This window comes from Lissotriton vulgaris, chromosome 3_2 (genome assembly GCF_964263255.1).
Source record: "Lissotriton vulgaris chromosome 3_2, aLisVul1.2, whole genome shotgun sequence".
Taxonomy (NCBI): domain Eukaryota; kingdom Metazoa; phylum Chordata; class Amphibia; order Caudata; family Salamandridae; genus Lissotriton; species Lissotriton vulgaris.
The window spans coordinates 161,638,701-161,658,612 of NC_141690.1; the positions used below are offsets into that span (position 1 = coordinate 161,638,701).

At 42.7% G+C, this 19,912-nt stretch overlaps 1 protein-coding gene across 1 annotated transcript in view; it reads left to right on the plus strand.

The window, feature by feature from the left end:
• Positions 1-19,912, plus strand: part of HTRA3 (HtrA serine peptidase 3) — a 241,653-nt gene that overhangs the window by 192,926 nt on the left and 28,815 nt on the right. Inside the window, exons 6-8 of the mRNA XM_086964137.1 lie at positions 6,686-6,800; positions 14,947-14,995; positions 17,173-17,268. Of these exons, the coding sequence (XP_086820263.1) occupies positions 6,686-6,800; positions 14,947-14,995; positions 17,173-17,268 (260 nt within the window). The remainder of the gene's footprint in view (positions 1-6,685; positions 6,801-14,946; positions 14,996-17,172; positions 17,269-19,912) is intronic.

Here is a 19,912-nt window from a genome sequence, read left to right on the forward strand (position 1 = left end):
TTTCAGAAGTACAGAGATCACACACAGATAGAGTCTAGTTGAAAAGGAGGCCATTTCTGATATTTTTGTGTTTACAGGGTCTTCATCTTTTGATTTTCACTTGCAAGAAAGTATCACTCGCAGTGTCACACATTTGGCAGTAGAATCTCACTCATATTCAAACTGCAACCAAGGAAATATCATACATAAGCAAACTGAAAACTTGGCAGCGGTGTAGCTGTCCAAGCCATGACCTCTCAGAGAGAAAGAGGGTGCAGTCTGGTTGTATCAGATAACTCAAACACCCTCAGCTGAAGTCACAACAAGTGCTCAGCCACTGCTGCCCTGCAGCAGACCCTGCATGACTCACTGCTGAGAGAAACCACACTTCGCCTTGGCTCGAGTCCCACGCTTTATCTGATTCTTATGAGGGCTTTGCCTGCCTTCATCTACAGAAAACCGCAAGGACATGTTTATGGGAAGTCCCAAACAGTGGTCTGCAGGGCACAGTATCACGATAAACCCCAGCTGTGGAACGAGGGGAGGAAACGTTAGATTTAGGAAACTCCCAAACTACCAAACAGAAGAGAATACAAAAACAGAAGAAAACATGGCGAGAAGAATGGAAGGGACAGTGAAAGGAAAACAGAAGCCATTGAGGGAGATAGTAAGGAAGATTACAAGGACAAGAGAGGCAAGAGGAAAGAAGCAAAGAGTAGAATGAAAATGGATGGGAGAAATAGGGATGAAACTAAGGGAGAGAGAACATGAAGTTAAAGTGCGCTGGGGAGGTGGAAAATACGAGAGTGAAAAGAGGAGGAACGGCATGGAGACAGAAGGATGCAAGACGAAGGTGAGAGTAGGAAGGCTGATGTAGAGGGAAAGAGGATGTAGCACAGGAGGAAGGTGTAGAGCAGATGAAAGAAGGCCAGGAGAATGAGGAGATATTAAGGCATTTTATGGAGAGAAGGGAAAATAAGAAAGGGTGAGGAATATTTACAAGCCCCTTTCGCCACAGCTTAATTTAGCGCCAGCACAGGGAGAATCGCGGGGTGAGCAGTAATATTGTGAATACTGCGGATCCCTGCGTTTCTAAAGTAAAGGCGTTAGCAATTTTGGAGTTAACCCGCGCTCTGCCACTTGCTTGTAAATATGCCCCTGTGTTTTATGCTTGGGAGAGTTGAGAATTAAAGGAACGATGAGGCAAGTAGAAGTAAGGGGATAGGATGACGTGAGATATGGAGGGAGGGGGAAATGGGAGAAAGGGTGGGAGTGAGAAGAGCAAGTAAGAAGGCAGAGAGAATTAAAAGAAAGTGAGAGAGAGGATGGCGTAAGACAGGGAGGGAGAAAGTAGCAAGTAAAGCAGGGAGGAAGCAAATGGAGAAATTAGGGCATGCATGTATAGAAAGAAAAGTGAGGTAGTGAGAAAAAGACCAATGGGAAGATAAAAGGAGAAAAAAATTAGGAAAGGAGTAAATGAGGACAGAACGAGACCATGGCAAGACAAAAACATTCCTTATATGTATAAGAAAGGAATGACTCACATGCCCATGGTGTAAATACCTTAAATGCAGCATTCAAATTTCTTTAAAGGTTTACGACAAACAATAATAAGTATTTGCATAGCCAATAGGTCTCGCCTCTAGACTTTATGTGTTTAGCCAGAACTTTTGGCTATGTTGTAGAGCATTGTGGTTGCTGTGCATCATGTTGAAAATCAGACAGTTCCAACATAGGAAGGCGCTCCTATTGACGATGCAGAGCAAGTGACAAATAGGGAACCAATATGTTACACAATGTACAGACAATATATACATAAGACCCAACCTTTAGTACATATTTTCATTAGAATCAAGACAAGTATACGTTCAAGATTTCAATAAGTGTAGCAATGAATGAATGGTTAGGACCAAACAATCGACGTTTCGACCACTCAATGATTTTTATTGGGGCTTCCTTGGGACTGAACAAGCAGGTAGTAACCTACAAGACACGTGAGAACTGTCAATCTCCACTATCAATGTGGCCAAGCAAAAGCATGAGCCAAAGAGAAACACATGTTCATCTGATCATGGGATTCTGGTACAATGATAACATGTATCAGTCATCGTGGCCTGAAGAGATATATGAATGCATATAAGTTCAACCAAAAGAAGGCCAGAAAATCAAATGAGTAATTCCGAACTGGTAAAACCGTACGTGCTGACCATAACCAATATGGTATGTGAGCCCTCTCACAAAAGGAAAAAGGAAAAGTATGTGAAGTATTTGCCATGTCTATTTCCAGTCCGTGAAGGGCATTGGCTAGCGGTACTGTCAAACAGTGCACACGCAGGAATCCGAGGTACCCGAGCTGGCAGGCTCCCACCCATGAGTGGAAAATGCCTTTCTAAAAATGTGCAGTAATAGCTATGTGTGTATTTATACTGCAGTTCCTAAGGAAACACTCAACTTGGCCCATAAGTTTAACAGTGTGGGTGCCTGATAAAGAACACACCACATAGTGCCCACAGTCACATACTGCATCCTGTTAAGTAAGTCGGCAAGACAAAAACATTCCTTATATGTAAAAGAAAGGAATGAATCCCATGCCCATGGTGTAAATACCTTAAATGCAGCATTCGAATTTCTTTAAAGGCTCACGGCAAATAATAACAAGTATTGGCATAGCCAATAGGTCTCGCCTCTAGACCTTATGTGTTTAGCCAGAACTTTTGGCTATGTTGTAGAGCATTGTGGCTGCTGTGCATCATGTTGAAAAGTTATAACAAAAAGTGTTAAGCATTTTTGCTACCTCTATACAAACCAAGACAACATTATATACAACTGAACAACCCGATTAAAAAAAGATTTTAACATAAAAATGTCTACTAGTTTTTTTGTACTTGCACTGCTGGCAACTTCTTCCTGCCTGTTGTCATGCTTGTTTGTTGTCATTTTTTATTTTATTATGGGGAAGCAAGACATAAATAATGGGAGAGTGAAGGTTGTAAAACAGTAATTTAATTAGAACATGAGCAGCGGACGGACACTAGGGGAGAATCAACAGATGCCAGATTCCAAAGGCAGACTGACGTGATGCTTAGGTGGTTCGCTGATGCAGAATGGTGGTGGTGAGTGATGTTTGGTGCTCAGCTGGTGCCACTATATGGTGTGGATTAGAGGTACATTGTGGAGAAGTGAAGTTGAAATATGTTGTTTGGTGTGTAATTATGTGGTGTGTATTGGAAATGTGTGGAGTTGAATTGTGTGGCCTGGAACTGTGGTGCTGAGTGAAATTATGCTTAGTGAAATTGTGTCATGGTGTGAAGTGCATTTAAGTTGATTGGTGATATGTGGCATAGAGTGCATTTATGTGGAGTGTATATATGTTGCATTAATTAGAGTGCAATTATGTGGCACTGAGTGGTATTATGTGGAGTGTATTTATGTTTCATTGAGTAGAGTGTAATTATGTGCCGTGTAACTATGTCATACTGAGTGGTATTTTGTGAAGTGTCTTATGTTACATTGAGTAGAGTGTAATGGTATGGCATGTAATTATGTGGCACAGTGGTATTATGTGGACTGTATTTATGTTGCATTGAATATAGTGTGGCTCACTGGTTAGAGCAGGCAGATCCTGAAGCAGAGGTCAGACCCGGGACCAGGTTCAATTCCCGACGCGGCAGGGTCTTGAGCTCAAATGTCCACAGACTCGATAATTCTCGCTTCGGTGCCTGACCTAATCATGGGTTCACACTCTGCAACTCTGGGCATTAAGCTTGCTTAATCTCTACAACGGCACCCCGCGGCGGGATGCCTGGCTTTCACCTTGGGGATGCCCATTAGGGGCTATCTCACAGGGAAAGAGCCAGGACGGGTTCCCAAGGCAAGCGCCAAGATGCCTCCGGGTAGTCGAGCGCTATATAAGAACATACAAAAAAAATAAAATAGTGTAATTATGTGACATGTAATTATGTGGTATTGAGTGGTATTATGTTGAGTGTATTTCTTTTGCATTGAGTAGAGTGTACATATGTGGCGTGTAATTATGTGGCACCGACTGGTATTATATGGAGAGTATTTATGTAGCATTGAGTAGAGTGTAATTATGTGGCTTGTAAATATGTGGTACTGAGTGGTATGTGGGGTGTATTTATGTTGCATTGAATAGAGTGTAAGTGTGGTGTGTGATTATGTGGTACTGAGTGGTAGTATGTGGAGGGTATTTAAGTTGCATTGAGTAGAGTGTAATTACATTGTGTGTAATTATGTGGTACTGAGTGGTATTATGTGGAGTGTATGTATATAGCATTGAGTAGAGTGTAATTATGTGGCATGTTATTATGTGGCACTGAGAGGTATTATGTTGAGTGTATTTATGTTGCATTGAGCAGAGTGTAATTATGTGGCACTGAGTGGTATTATGTGGAGTGTATGTTGCATTCAGTAGAGTGTAATATATGACGTGTAATTATGTGGCACTGAGTGGTATTTTTTGGAGTGTATTTATGTTGCATTGAGTAGAATGCAATGATGTGGCGTGTAATTATGTGGCACAGAGTGGTATTATGTGGAATGTATTTATGTTGCATTTAGTAGAGTGTAATTATGTGGCGTGTAATTGTGTGGCACTGGTTGGTATTATGTGGACTGCATGTTGCATTGATTGCAATGTAATTATGTGGCAGGTAATTATGTGACACTGAGCGGTATTATTTATTTATTTATTAATAGAGCACAATATTTATCCTAGGGGATATCACAGCGCTAAGGGTTACGATGATGAGTAGGTCAGTGAAGTTGAAGGGCCAGATATCAGTCTTTAGGGAATAGGTGTGTTTTGAGTTTATGTGGAATGTATTTATGTTGCAGGCAGCCACAACTGGCATCACACGATAAAGTTATCTCTGCCACCACGGGGGGACAGCAACCACTGGCATAACACAAGAAGGCTAGAACTGGAACTACAGAGGGAGAGAACCACTGGCACCACACGGGGACAGACTCACTGGAAGCACAGGGGGACAGAGCCACAGGCAGCTCAGGGGACAGCAGCCATGTGCACCACGTTGAGATATAGCTACCACTGGCACCACATGTCAAGGCGGGAACTGGCACCTCATGGGACGGCAATAAACATCACCGCACACAGGGCCGGAACCACACTGCAAAAGCTATCGATGACAGGGCACAGGGAAAGCCTCTACAAGTAGGTACCACACAGGAAAAGCCAGTCCTGACCTCACAATGTAAAAATGAGAAGTGGCAGCATACGGGGAAAGCAAGAAATGGCAACACACAGGAGAAACTGACACTGGCCCCACGGGGTATGTAACTTTTACACCGCTGCATTTTACATGATGGCGATTACAACACAAGTCTTACATGGCCATTAAGTACACAGAGTCCTTTTTAAGAGCTTTTTGTTTCAATATGTATGTGATTTAGAAAATGCAGTTTAAGGGTTAAGGAAAGTGATATCAAGGGGTCAGTGGTAGGTCGAGGTTTAAGTACACACATTTATATATCTATATTTTGATAGGTAGATTGATAGATAGTTAGATAGGGGGGTGCCTAACAGCTAGTGCAGAAGTGGGAAGAGGACCGTAATTCCCCAATATTTCTTTCAAAACAAAATTATTTGCTGCCCATGATGAACTTAGTTGCGGCAGTTTTATTTAGACAGAACATTTACCACCTGTGAGTTTCGACGAAACGTTAATGCTCACGGTTGTGGAGTCCCTTTATTACGTTAATTTGAATACAAAAATCCTATCTCGTCAATAAAAGCTTTTAAATACTTACCACAAACCCCAGAAGCGTTGGTGGAAAAAACTAAAAAAGAGAGTATACAAGTCTCATAATATAATATATATATCCCCTTAGATCTGCATGTAGTACTAGGAAGCAAGAGCTACAACTGACAATAGGTATGGATGGCAAGCATTGGATTCACTGAAACTTATAACCAAATGCGAATTGTAGAAAAGTTAAAGCGACCATAACCCCAAGCCTTAGGCCTTTTTCAGCTAGTTTTTATTGCCACTGTGTGATATTGGCTCCTCACCGGGTGAAGGGAGGTGATATTGTGTGTTGCACTGTGGCACAGTGTGAGTTGGCAGGTATGCACAAGTGAAGGGTTGTAAATCTCCTTGCTAGTCAAAGACCTCAACTGTAATATCACCCCACTCATGTTTGTGGCCCACTGACCCGCAACTCATTATAAATGACAGGTAGAAGAACCAGAAGCTACAAATGGATTACAGACAGCAGTGCTTTTATCAGCGCCGCGCGCCCCTCTGCAGGCTCCCCCTGCATTCCACGAGGTGCGATCCGGTTTTGTCTGCCATGCTGTCGGCAGAAGTGCACGCGCCCAACGATGTCTCCCCTCGTCGTTCTGTTCGGCTGAGACGCCGACTATAGTTCTCTGGCGAGAACGCTCTTCGCGTGTTTCTAGCCGAGACCTAAAAAAGGGTGTTGAGTGGCAACTTCAATGCTGCTTCAAGGGTTGCCTTCAGCTACCTGTGCCGCAGCTCAGCTACAGGAGCAGGGCTCTAGTTTGAAGGTATAAGTTCAAGTGCGACTATGAAATGTTTTGACCTCAAAAAAGTTCCAATAGAAAAATTTGGCACACTGTCTTTTATTCAAATCCCTATGAATGTAATGATGCCAATAGAGAATGTGTTGCTAACAATGAATATTGGTTGATTCTTTGCTTTAGGATGGAGAAGTAATTGGAATAAACACTTTGAAAGTTACAGCTGGAATTTCCTTTGCTATTCCTTCTGATCGCATCACACGGTTCCTCACTGAATCACATGACAAGCAAAACAAAGGTAAAAATATAAAGCAAGAACTACCCTACCAAAGGGTCTTCGTTTCACAGTCCAATGAATGTTAGGCGATGTTCTGGTTTTTCTATTTTGCGTTAATATTGTAGCTTCTTATAAAATGCTTTATAATGAGGAAATGAAAATATAATATTTCCATGAACGAATAATGTTTGTATGCAGCCAGACTCACTCAAAAAGCACTCTTCACTCCCGCCAATGACCTTATGTGGTATGAATAGAGTGGTATGTTTGCTTTTGAGCACAAAGGGTTATTAGTACTGATTTAAAAGGGTTCCTATTACACTTAATGCCAGATGAAAAGAGGGGTTCACATTCGAAGCATGCCATGAGGATATCTCTGTCCAGCTCAACTTGGGGGTTGGTTTGAGTGTGGGAGGTTAAATCAGAACTTTTGTTGATTGGGGAACCAGAAGGGAGTTCAGCTTTGAAGAGTATCCCCAGAGCACTTATATTTGGGGAGATTTAAAATGAGTACCAAGACCTGCAAACTACTCAAACGATTGTTAGTAGGGATCAAAATATCAATTAACCAGATTCATAGTTTTGGTTCTGATTCCTTTTAAGAACCAGAGAAACACATGAGGTATGAGGTAATGTTTGCTGGATTCTCAGGCCATCTTTCCAAGTGGAAGTGGCTTTGTGTGCAATCAAGGTATATTTTGATGTGCACCAGGTACTAGTCAAGAAACAGTGATGTGGTGTGCTTAAATGTTGAACAGTAAATGAGACAGTGATGATACTTCGGGGCATATGTACAAGAACTTAATGCGCCGTAGCGTCAATTTTTTGATGTTACGGCAGCTTTAGTTTTATCGGCGTATTTACAAGTTGCTGCTAATTGCAGATAGTGGCACTGTTCCGGCATCTCTTTGCCACTGGATTCAAGCTAGCCTGGCTGATGAAGGGTGTTACCCAGAAACTGGTCCCAGGATGCTTGTTTACGGTTCAGGGAATACCTGGATTGGCAGTTCGGGCTGGACTGTTCCCACGAGGCACAGGGTCAAGACTGATTTGCATATAGCTGGGTCTGTACTGAGGTGGCGAAGTGAGCTGAAGAATGATGATGGATTCAACCCAGATCAGTGACTGGGGTTGAGTGTCTGAAAAGTTTAAGTAATCCGTCCATCATCTCCTTGTGTTTACTTTTCCGGCATAAACATGAATTTTTAAGATTGCCACCTATGTTAGCGGACTTAACAAAAGTGAGATGCAAGATGGGCGTTCTCATGCAAAAACTGCTGTTAACCCCACTTCGCGATTTACAATGAAATTCCTGTATGGCGATAACCCACCAAAACTGCCGCTAAGACCAGTCAGAGGCAGTTTTTTAAGACCAGAAAATAGCTGGTCTTAAAACTGGTGCAAACACTTGGGTCCACATATTAGACATTTGGTTGCTGGACAGCACTGCAAGGCACATTGCTGCTCTGCCCTGCGACAAAACAAAAGGTCAGAGATGCACCCTATCAATAGGATAGGACGCATTCCTGGGCCCCATTCATGAAAATTGCTCTCTTTGCGACACTATGGATGCGCCATATTTAATGACAGATACGTCTGGAATCCTGACATATCCCGCAGCGCTAAAGTCATGCATTGCTATAGTTGAGTTGCAAGCATGAAGAAACTCTAGCAATGCACAGGGCCAACCTATCCCTATGGCACTGCATCTACCTTACGACTGCCATGAGGCAGGCGTAAGGTTTTGATGTAGTGGTGTCCTAGAATTGTTGCAGTGAAATCTGAGAGATGTCACTGCGATAAACATACAAGGCTTCATTGCGTGGTAAAGTCCAACCTGCATACATCATACCTGATGCAGGTATAATGTGGCACAAGGCTTCACTAGGTCACGCATATGCCTAGATGCGTCACTTTGTAAATACGGCGCAACACAGTGCAAGAATCATGCTGCGGGTACGTCAAGAAAATTATGCACCCCTCAGAACGCTTCTCCCATTCAATGAAGCCCTTACTGATGTCCTGCTCGGGACCTGGTCCAAGCCCAGCACAGGGGCTCCTGTGAACAAGACGATTGCCCGCTGCCACTGCCCTTCCCACTGGACCCAAATTTCCTCACACAATACCCCACCCCGAAGACCTTGATGGTCCAATCAATTTCTTCCCATGTGTATCCTGGTGCATTCCCTACTGCCACGTTGAATATGGAATCCAAGAGCCTGGACACCATAGGGAAGACTATGATTTCTTCCACCAGCCTGGCAATGCATTCCATGAACTCTGCGTGTCTTTTGGACCATTGGCACCATTCTCGATGAGACTCGGTTGCAGAGGTGCTGCCCATGTTCCTGGAAGAGGCCCAGGCCATACTCTCCCAGGTTCTTGCAAAAGGGAGAGATGAAGCTAAGTTCACCAGCAGATGTGGACTGGACATCACTGACTAGCAAGGCAGAGTGGTTTTATCGACAGTGGTCTTACTGCACCATGAATGGCTGAGGACATCTGGGTTTTCAGGAGATGTCCAAGTATACCCAGGTCCCAGTACCACTGGGTCTACCCATATATATATATAATAAAGTATTGCTTATGGACATGCCCTTTGATGGCACCTGTCTCTTTGGAGACTAGGCGGATTCAGTGCTGGAGCTTTTTAAGGACAGTAAGGCTGCAACCAGGAGCATGGCCCTATCCATTGGCACCTCGACATCTGCCTGTTGCTACTTTCTTTGCCACGGTAGGGGGTCCCGATGTTGTAAACTATTTGAGGACACTATTGTAAATTTTCGGATTCATGCCCATATATAGGTATAAATCACTGTGTCCTTATATAGGCATAAGAATCATAACCATATTTAGACATAGCTCATGCAGTCCAAATACGGCAGGGCTACTTCCACTAGCCAGAAACTGGTCCTAGGATGCTTGATTCCGGTCCAGTAAAGACATGGCTTGGCAGTTCGGGCTGGACTGTTCCCATGAGGCACAGGGTCAAGGCTGATTTGCATATGGCCATGTCTGAACTGGGGTGGTGTGGAGTGCAAAAAAACGATGGATTTAGGCCCAGATCTCTGTACTGGGGTGAATGTATGACATTGTTCTGCATTCTGTCCATCAACTGGTGTTTTTGCATTTGTCACCCGAGAGGGATTGGTATGCTCAGACGTGAGTCCCATGCTCTCCACACCACTGGAGTCAAGCTATCCTGGCTGAAGACGGCTGATAGCCATAAACCGGTCCTAGGATGCTTGATTCCGGTCCAGGAAAGACATGGCTTGGCAGTTCGGGCTGGACTGTTCCCATGAGGCGCAGGGTCAAGGCTGATTTGCATATGGCCATGTCTGAACTGGGGTGGTGGGGAGTGCAAAAAAACGATGGATTAAGGCCCAGATCTCTGTACTGGGGTGAATGTATGACATTGTTCTGCATTCTGTCCATCAACTGGTATTTTTGCATTTGTCACCCCGAGTGGAATGGGTCTGCTCAGACGTGAGTCCCATGCTCTCCACACCACTGGAGTCAAGCTATCCTGGCTGAAGACGGCTGATAGCCAGAAACCGGTCCTAGGATGCTTGATTCCGGTCCAGTAAAGACATGGCTTGGCAGTTCGGGCTGGACTGTTCCTGTGAGACACAGGGTCAAGGCTAATTTGTATATGGCCATGTCTGAACTGGGGTGGTGTGGAGTGCTAAACAACAATGGATTTAGGCCCAGATCTCTGTACTTGGGTGAATGTATGACATTGTTCTGCATTCTGTCCATCAACTGGTGTTTTTGCATTTGTCACTGGAAGTCCATAACATCAGACCTGTGTTCTTCGAATTTTGTGAAGAGGCTACTCCCTCCTCTTTGTGACCACCCCTCCATCCATGCCACCTCCTTGTGACAGGCTGATGGAGGGCTATCTAACCTTGTTTCACCAGGAACTGATGTCTCTTTTGGCCAAGGGTGCCATAAATTGCAGAAGTAGTAAGTGGTTACTATTTCTGCTACTTTTTTGGTGCCAAGGAAGGACAGAGGCCTTCGTCCCACACTAGACCTGCATCATTTCAATTTCCTCCTCAAGAAGTTCAAAATGCTCACACTCCCTCAAGTGCTGTCTGCCCTGGACCCGGGAAACTGGATGGTAGCGTTGGGTTTGCAGGATGTATACTTCCACATCCCCATCCTGCCTGTCCACAGACGTTACCTATGGTTCACGGCGACCCTGGGTGTTCACCAAGATGATGGTGGTGGTTGCAGCTCATCTGTGGAGAGCAGAGGTTCCAATCTTCCCCTATCTTTATGACTGGCTGTTGAAGGTGGGCTACAGCCTGTAGCAGACCTCTTGCATTCAATGGTGTCCACTATTAATGTGCCGATGTCACACCTGACTACCTCTCAGACGCTCTTTCATTGGAGTGGTTCTGGATATGGTGCAGTTTTGGGCTTATCCTCCTGAATGACGCCTCCAGGATATTCAGGCTATGATGCCCATATTTCAGCCTTTATCCTTTATTTCGGTGAGACTGACTCTAAGGCTGCTGGTACTCATGGCCTCATGCATCCTGCTGGTAACACATGCCCGCTGACACATGTGGGCTCTGCAGTGGGACCTCAAGTTCCAGTGGGCGCAGCATCAGGAAAATCTCTCCGACATGGTCCAGACCTCGGAAGGAACAGTAGACATTCTACATAGGTGGTCAACAAACTTCGATCGGGTTAGTGGCAGGCCCCCTCTCTTGCCAAGCCATATCTGACAGTGGTGACAGATGCATCACTCTTCGGATGGGTTGACCATTTGGGAGAGGTGGAGATCAGATGCCTCTAGTCTCTTGAGGAATCAGGGCTCCACATCAACCTTCTGAAGCTCCGGGCGATCTGGCTGGCATTGAAAGCCTTTCTACCCTCCATCAAAGGAAGGCTGCTGCAGGTGTTTACGTACATCACCACTGCCATGTGGTACTACAGCAAACAGGGCAGGGTGCAGTCATGGACACTTTCTGAAGAGGCCCTTATCTCTGGACATGTCTGGCATGTCAGGGTGTTTCCCTGGTGGTTCAACACCTCTCTGAAAGCCAGGGCGGATGAACATAGCCAACGATACCTTGCAGATCACGAGTGGTATCTTCATCAGGAGGTGGTGCAAGGTCTCTTTCAGCAGTGTGGAGAACCTTGGTTAGATCTGTCTACCTTTTTAATTTAGAACATTCTACCCTTAGTAGATGGAATGTTCCTATAGCTTATAGCCCTTTTGCCTTTGGCTGTAGGTTTGTACCAGGCCCTCTTCCTCGCAATAAGCACTCACGTGCGGCTCAGGCCTTAAACTTGGGTACAGGGTTTTCAACAACTGGTATAGCTCTCGGCCATGGTCTAAAAGGCTACCTTTGAACATTGGAATGTTGAGCGCTTCAATGAATACATTAAGTGGCTCAGGGCTAATAATGATCAGTATAAGCCTTCTGCTCCAACATACCAATGTTTGCCTCATTGCTTCTCCCTTTATAAATTAGACAATTCTACCCTTATTATGACTAATGTTCCAATAGCCTTAAAGCACCTTCCCCCTTGGGCTATACCGGTTTTTAAAGGCCCCCTCCCTCATTAAAAGCTCTCACCTGGGTAGCCAGCCTATAACTCAGATTCAGGGCCTTTAACAATCGGTATCACCCTCAGCAGTGGGCTATAAGGTATGTATGTATGTATGTATGTATAGGCATTTATATAGCGCACTACTTACCCGGAGGGTCCCAAGGCGCTTCGACCGCTGCGAAACCCTTCCTGGCTTCCCTGAGAGATGGTCCCTTAATGGGTATCTCCAGGGTGAGACCAGGCATCCCCGGCGGTCTGGTGGGGCCGTTAGTGAAGATGAGGCAAGCTAATGCCCAGAGTTGCCGAGTGTGAACGCTGATCAGAGTGGGCACCGAGGCGAGAGAATTATCGAGTCCGCTGACCCTGGTCCGGAAACCTGCCGCGCCGGGAATCGAACCCTGGTCCCGGGCCGTCCTCTGCTCTCGGGTCTACCGCCTCTAACCAGTGAGCCACACTACTGATATGAGGCTGGTATTATGCTTTGATGAATGATTTATTTCAACATCCTACTTTTTAGGGTTGAGACACTATGGTTCGTAAAAAGGGCTTGGAGCCTGTCCATTGTTTACCATTTGTGGGCTTCAGCCTCACTCTTGTTTGCAAAGTCCCTAACTGGCTAGCCCAGCTGAAACATCACTTCCGATGCTTGCTGCAGAGCAGGCACCAAGCACAGATTAATTCAATTTAACTAGTGCCTGTCCGCTGCTTCCGACGAGACTGAGGTACTATTTCCCCCCCCCCCCCCTCTCCTGCATTTTCCAAGCAGCTGTTTTGCTTGATTATCTCTATCAGATGTTAACAGGAACACAGCTGTTCCGCCCACCAGCTGGAAACCTAGAACATTGCAGCCTCACTTCACAGTAAATAGCACGTTTACTTTTGTATGTTTTACAATTAATGGAATAATTACTGCTGTGCGACGGCTTAAACTTCCTGCATTTGAGGCATGTGCGGAAGCATATGGCTCCACAGCGGTTTTAATTACATCCACATTATAAAGTCCATGGTTTATCCAAGGCGATCATTGTGCAGACATTTCCGGAGCTTTGGACCACGCTGGCCTAAGTTACTGGTCCATTAACAAAACAAGTGGCTGCTTTCTTTAGAAAGAAGAGCAACAATTAGATAAAACAATAAAGCGCGGGGGTACAAAAGCCATTTAAAGGTGTAATGTACAAAAGGCATCCTTTCCGTTTGTAAGCACGGTAAGTACATGCTGCTACTCAGTTTAAACTTACTCACATACTTGACATCGCAAGTGAGAAAGCCTTGGTTAACAGTGGCGTCATGAAACTTGAGAGGACCCGCTACAAAGTACATGGAGGCCCACCCCACCCCCGACCAAGTGAGGAGTTCTCAGGCCAGGGGTCCGCCGCCCGTGCACAGTGCCTGACAGGGGACCCTTGGAGTGTTGACTCAGTCACAAATTTATGGCCCTCAGAATGGGTGACCATTTCTCAAAAGACTTGATCCCGTCATGGAAGGACACACACCAGGGACCAAGATGTAGACTATGTGATTACCACAGTGAGACCTTGAGCCACCTCCTGTGTACATGCGAGTCCTCCAAAGAAAAGAGGAAAACCTTATTGAAACCAATTTTTAACATGCTACAGATTCGTACCTGCAGGCAAGCTGTGACCAGCTGGATGGGAGCAGGTTCAAACATCCTAATATGCCACGGGGTAAAATTCATGAACTTTGTAGAGACTCAGTTTCAAAAAGTAGAAACAGACTACAGATAGGGTCTGGAATAAAGTGTCTAATTAAAGAATGAGAAAACATATTTTAACTAAATGAATTTTTAACCTTTTGCTATTTTAATTGAAATTTTGTATATGTATGCTTTATGGTTGTGACAAACCAAATAAAGTAAAATTTTGACTGACTGACTGACTCAGTCACACGGATTTCATTTTCTTTAGTTTCAGCCGTGTTGGACAGCTGCTGCGCTGCTGTGCAGCATGGTGCATTGACAAAGCCAGAGACCCATTAGCTTTGCCAATGCTTGTTATATGTATATGCAACGCATATGTCTAACATCCATTATGGCTATATTTGGTTTTGAAGAGCCCCTTCTGACTTTAGAAGAGAAAACGATGGCTGGACCACCAGTAGATAAACAGGGATCTGCTCTGACTACCTTGTTGTGCGTATTACTACGCTGGAGTTGTGTATGTCTTCATTACACACGAGATAATTAAAATAAAGTTAAACAATATAAAAGCCTGGCACACAGAGCAGAAAGCCTTCCCTATTGGCGTATCCCTTTCTGCTTAAATTGCTCATTTGACACTGGAGTAAAGAATTTGTGATGGCAAAGATCCAAGCCCTTCCAGCTGGCTGTTGAGAAGTTCCCCTGAACGTATCCAAACATATTTTACAGATGTTTCTTGAAACCTTAGGACTCGTCAGGATTCCTCGGTGCATCCTTCTCAAACATACATGTAACTTTAAAGCAGATACCGTGAGAGAATGTGTAAATAATGCGTTTTAACACTGGATTGTTATGTCACGAATAAAGGTGGCTCTTACGTCATGAATGCTGTGTGCAAGAGAATGTTTCCTGGGTGATCATCGTATTTTCTTGTTTTTGCAGACGGAAAAAAACGCTTTATTGGGATAAGGATGTTGACAATTACGCCTTCGTAAGTATCTGGAGACCCGAGGCGGCTCGGGTTTCTACTCAGAAGTTATCTTGGCAAAAGCCAGGCCAGAATGAACTCTCAGTCAGGAGAATGCCTGAAACTTCTTAAACTATATAAACATGTGGTTCACCAAAGATTAAGCGTATTTTATGCAGTTATGCCCTCGTTTCGAGAGTCGTAGGACTCGACCTGGTCTTAAATTCTGATACCACAAGATACAGCATTTCCGAGATGCTACAGTACCACACCATTCCAACTTTTCCTTCATGGAAAGGAAAATTAGCATAAAAATATTTGTTTCTGCCCCAACTTTCACAGGTCATTTTCCATTTCAGTTTTTTCCCCCAGGTACGTGTTCCTCTAGATTATAAGCAGTAAATATGCACTCTCCAGAGTGTGGCAACATCATATGTGTTTTCACATATGCACTTCTATAATAAACACGAATTGGCAGGACCAATAGGTGTGGCTTATGAGTGAAAGTGCTTTCTGTGTCACTGATTCGCTTAGGCGCTCCATCATTCATCCACACACACAGTCAATCATCTTTCCACTCATTCACCCGTGCACATCCACTGACTCATCCTTGAATTTGCCCTAGGACACTACCTCAATAAAACACACACTAACTCAAACTCAACTAAATATACAAGATTGGTTAAATGAAAACAAGTAGAAAAAAGAAAATGTTCTGTTGTTTAAACATGTTGGGCATAATAAAGCCAGTGGCGTAGCAAGGGGGGAGGGTAGTCTGCCCCGGACAACACTAGTTTTGGGGGCGGCAGCCTCCCCCCCTTACCTGCGGCCGTCGCTGGAATCGCCAGCACCTCAAAGTCCTGTGCTCTTACCTGCGGCTGTTGCAGTATTCGCCAGCACCCACCACCCCCTGCTCTTAAATGCCGCTGTGGGTGGCAGACGCAGGGACCACCACTGGCTGCACATAGGCTAGCTACGCCACTGAATAAAACTAAATATAGCACCAGGAATCCATCTTGCTATGGTATTATACATATTCTATAGTTGTTTTAAAGTTCCAGCATTGCTGCCACAAATATAGCTAACGTTTTGGCCACCTTGGACTGTTAAAACAGTTATACATTATATAAGACAGTATTCCATAAGTATTAATCTTGTTTAGAGGGAGAGCAGGCCATATGGGATGCAGTGCACTGCAGATGGAGTGAGCAGCCAGTCAGTGGCTCATTGGCACTCTTTGACCAGCTGTTGTATTCTCTTAGGAAACAATAAAATAAAAAGAGAAGAAACAAAGAAATTGAAGCATAAGTATAAAAGGAATAAACTTAAAACAAATAGACTGGCCAATAAGCCCTGACACAGAAGCACACTCATTTTTATGTGTATGTGCACATGGGATCCTTAAATGTTGCCATTAAGTGGGCAAATGAACCAATGACTGATGTGGACTGAATCATCAGATGAAATGTGTTGTTATGCATGGAAGCAGAATGTAAAAGGAACTCAGGCAGACCAATACATGTATATTTGTCTCAGATAAGTAATACTTACCCTAAACTGATCTCACTGAAGTTGAGTTGGGTGTAGGTTGGCTTAATGGAGAGTGTGTTTGACACTGCAATCCTCTCTTTGTGCAGATGGAAAACAAACAAAGATAAATAGTCCAAAGAGAGTTAAAGAATTAGGTCTTAGGCTGTTTTGAAACACACATTTGGTTGAGAATTATTGTATTCATGAGAAAGGAAAGGGTTCAGACTCAAAGAAGCTTGTGTAAAAGACTCAGGACACTGGGAACCAATAGAGGGTGGTTTCAATATAAAAAACTGAAATATGATGCACAACTCTAGTTAAGAGACCATCGTATATTTTGAAGGTGAAGAAAAAAAAGACTTCCAGAAATTGACCTGCTAAATATGTGACCTCCAGTAAGGGGAGTTGTTCTAAGAATAGCACATGGTATTACATTTCACAAGCAGATCTCATTCAACAATCCATCTTATTTTAATATGTTTCACAATTTACATTTTGCATTTCGTTGTGTCATTAGGCTATCTTTTCAGCCAAGCTTTGGACACTAATGGACTACATATTCTCACAAAAAGTAAACGTGATAAGAAAAAACATTAATATGTTCAATTACAATTGTCATAAACCCTTTCTTTACTCATGTACTTTTTTCTCTATATTTTATCGTTTTTTAGCCTAGTGGAAGAGTTGAAACTTAGCAATCCTGATTTCCCTGATGTCACCAGTGGAATTTATGTTCATGAAGTTGTGCAAAATTCCCCCTCTCAGAGGTATGTAAAAATGCATTGGAAATGTTACTACTAACAGAAAATGCGAGATCTCTGTCATAATATTTCTTTATTCCTATCACAATATATCATTCATTTATAATAGAAAGGTAAAGCTTTAGCAATAAGAGATTACTACAGTCCTCTGCCTAAAAGAAAACAATTCCCAAAGTCAGTTAAAAATGAACATTTCTGTTACATCTCTCAAGCTACACAAATATTTTTAAGTAAATACATGAGCAGGCTCATATAGTGAGGCCATTCTGACGATCAATTTGAAGGATTTTGTAGACAACTAAGCAATGCAGTGTACAAAGTAAAGACAAATTTTACAATCAAAATTCAATTTGGTGTTATTGATGTAGAAAGCTACAGATAAATGATAGATAGGGTAATCTCTTTAGGGTAAGGAACCTTCCCATCTTCGACTTCTATTTTTAAATTCCAGCTATTTTAGGATTCTAAACAACGCTTTGAATAATAGATAACCTTTACTATAACGGTGTATGGAGATTTCCAAAAGATTAATTATTCCCAAATTTACTCTTGTGCTTTCCCTCTAAAAATAGTCTTGATATTGTTTAAATTGTCTTCATTATGCCCTGGGTGTTATGTGTCTACCTTAGGCAACTAAGGATTCTGCAAGAAATTAAACAATCGATTTAACAGGCACGGACCATGCAGGTAAGATCGGTGGGGCCGGGTTGAGGGGGGATTCGACACACAACCACAAGGGAAAATTAAATAAATAATTTGTTTTCCCATGTCGTCGTCTGTCGAAATCCCTCCATACCCGGCCCCACCGCCCAACGCTCTTACCTGCACAAGCTGCTGCTGCGATTTAACCATTTTGAAATCGGTCTAAATAAGTACTTGCTTTCCTCATATGAAACCACCCTTTGCCAGTTTGACAGCTCCTTAAAACAAGAAATACATTGCAACTTTGTCTTTTCTTAGCTTCAGAGAAAGAGAGAGAGAGAGAGAGAGAGAGAGAGAGATGGTACACCATTCAGTTTCATTCTCAAATATTGCTGAAATATATTAGTGATAGTTTCTAGTCTTTGCATGTGACCCAGATGTGTAGCAAATGTTGCTCATAAAATACGACAAAAAGTCTTCTAAAGATTTTTGTAAAGGAAAGGAGATTATTGCCATTCTTGAATATAAATTGATTTGTTTTTGTCTAATAAGACAACTAAAGTAACTTTCTGTAGAATACTGTTACCTCCAAGGACTTAGACAAAAGCAAAGGCATTAAAGTAACAACATTTTAATAGCTCAACAATTGTGCACAGTAACAGTTTTTACACATCAATAAATCTCAGTAACTTTAAAGATTTTTAGAATAATATCACTTTGTCAACGATATAGTAGCAGTAAAGTAAGGCTCATGGATCAGCAGCACGCAGTTCTCTATTTAGTGATATGGAAGGCCTGATTTAGATATCGGCAGGCGGGTTACTCCATCACAACATTGACGGATATCCTGTCCGCTGAAATATAAATCCCATTATGTTCTATGGGATTTATATTTAAGCTGATGGGATATCCGTCACCGTTGTGACGAAATAACCAGTTCGCCGAGATCTAAATCAGGCACAGAGTGTCTAAGAGAAGCAAATATGTCAAAAATTAGCTTCAGGGGAAAAGAGAGATGAATAATGAATTAAACTGTCATAGGGTCTCTTCATTTTCATTGCAAACAAAATATCGTTTAATTGGTCATATAGCTTCCTTACAATGTGGCCAAAGTAGTATTCCTAAGTGGCATACCGTTCCTAATAATTATATGTTGCCTGACTACCATGCACTAAATATCATGCCTGAAAACTATCATAGCCAGAATATCAATACAAAAATATAGTGATGGTAATTTCACATAGATAAATATAGTTTTACAATACTTAACCCCACTTCAGTGTACCTTGAATATAGACATAGCTTCAAGGTACCCAGGGTCAGATTTACAAAAGCCTACTGAATCTATAATTTCTTGCAAAGTGGATTGTGACCACTAAAAGTGGCTTGGAAATGTACTAAGGGTCTTGAAATAGGGACTATTTAATTTAGCACACAGATCCGAATAAATAATCACTAGTTATAGAATACGTTTACTGATTCCTAATTCTTAATACTGAGTCCTAAAAATATAAGCGTTCTGCATTTGCAAATGGTAACAAGATGTTTCAGAAACGTAAAAAAATATAGAAAATGTTTTAAAAATGACTAAAAGTTGATGAATGTTGTTTTAAGTCTATATAGTTATTAAATATTGAATAAAAGTTAGGCTCAGAAACTTTTCGCACTGTTCTCAGGCCTACCGCTTTTTTTTCAAGCGTTATCAGATGTTAAAGTTTCCCATTGTGTAACTCTGCTTCTTCATACTGCAGTTCGCCCTAGAAGTTCAATGCATTCTGGATTATCATGTATGCCTCTGTTTCTATGAAGCAGTATAATTATCCTGGATATGGCTTTTAGGTTAACCGAGAATGATATTTTAAACTCTTTTTGTTTCACTGGTTGATTTTGTGTATTTATTTTGGATTTTTTACTTTGGCCGTTCACTTCTGAATAAAGCTGATTTTGAATGGAATAGTGTTAAAAATATATTCTTATTTTTAAAGAATTGTTTCAATTAAAAAACTTT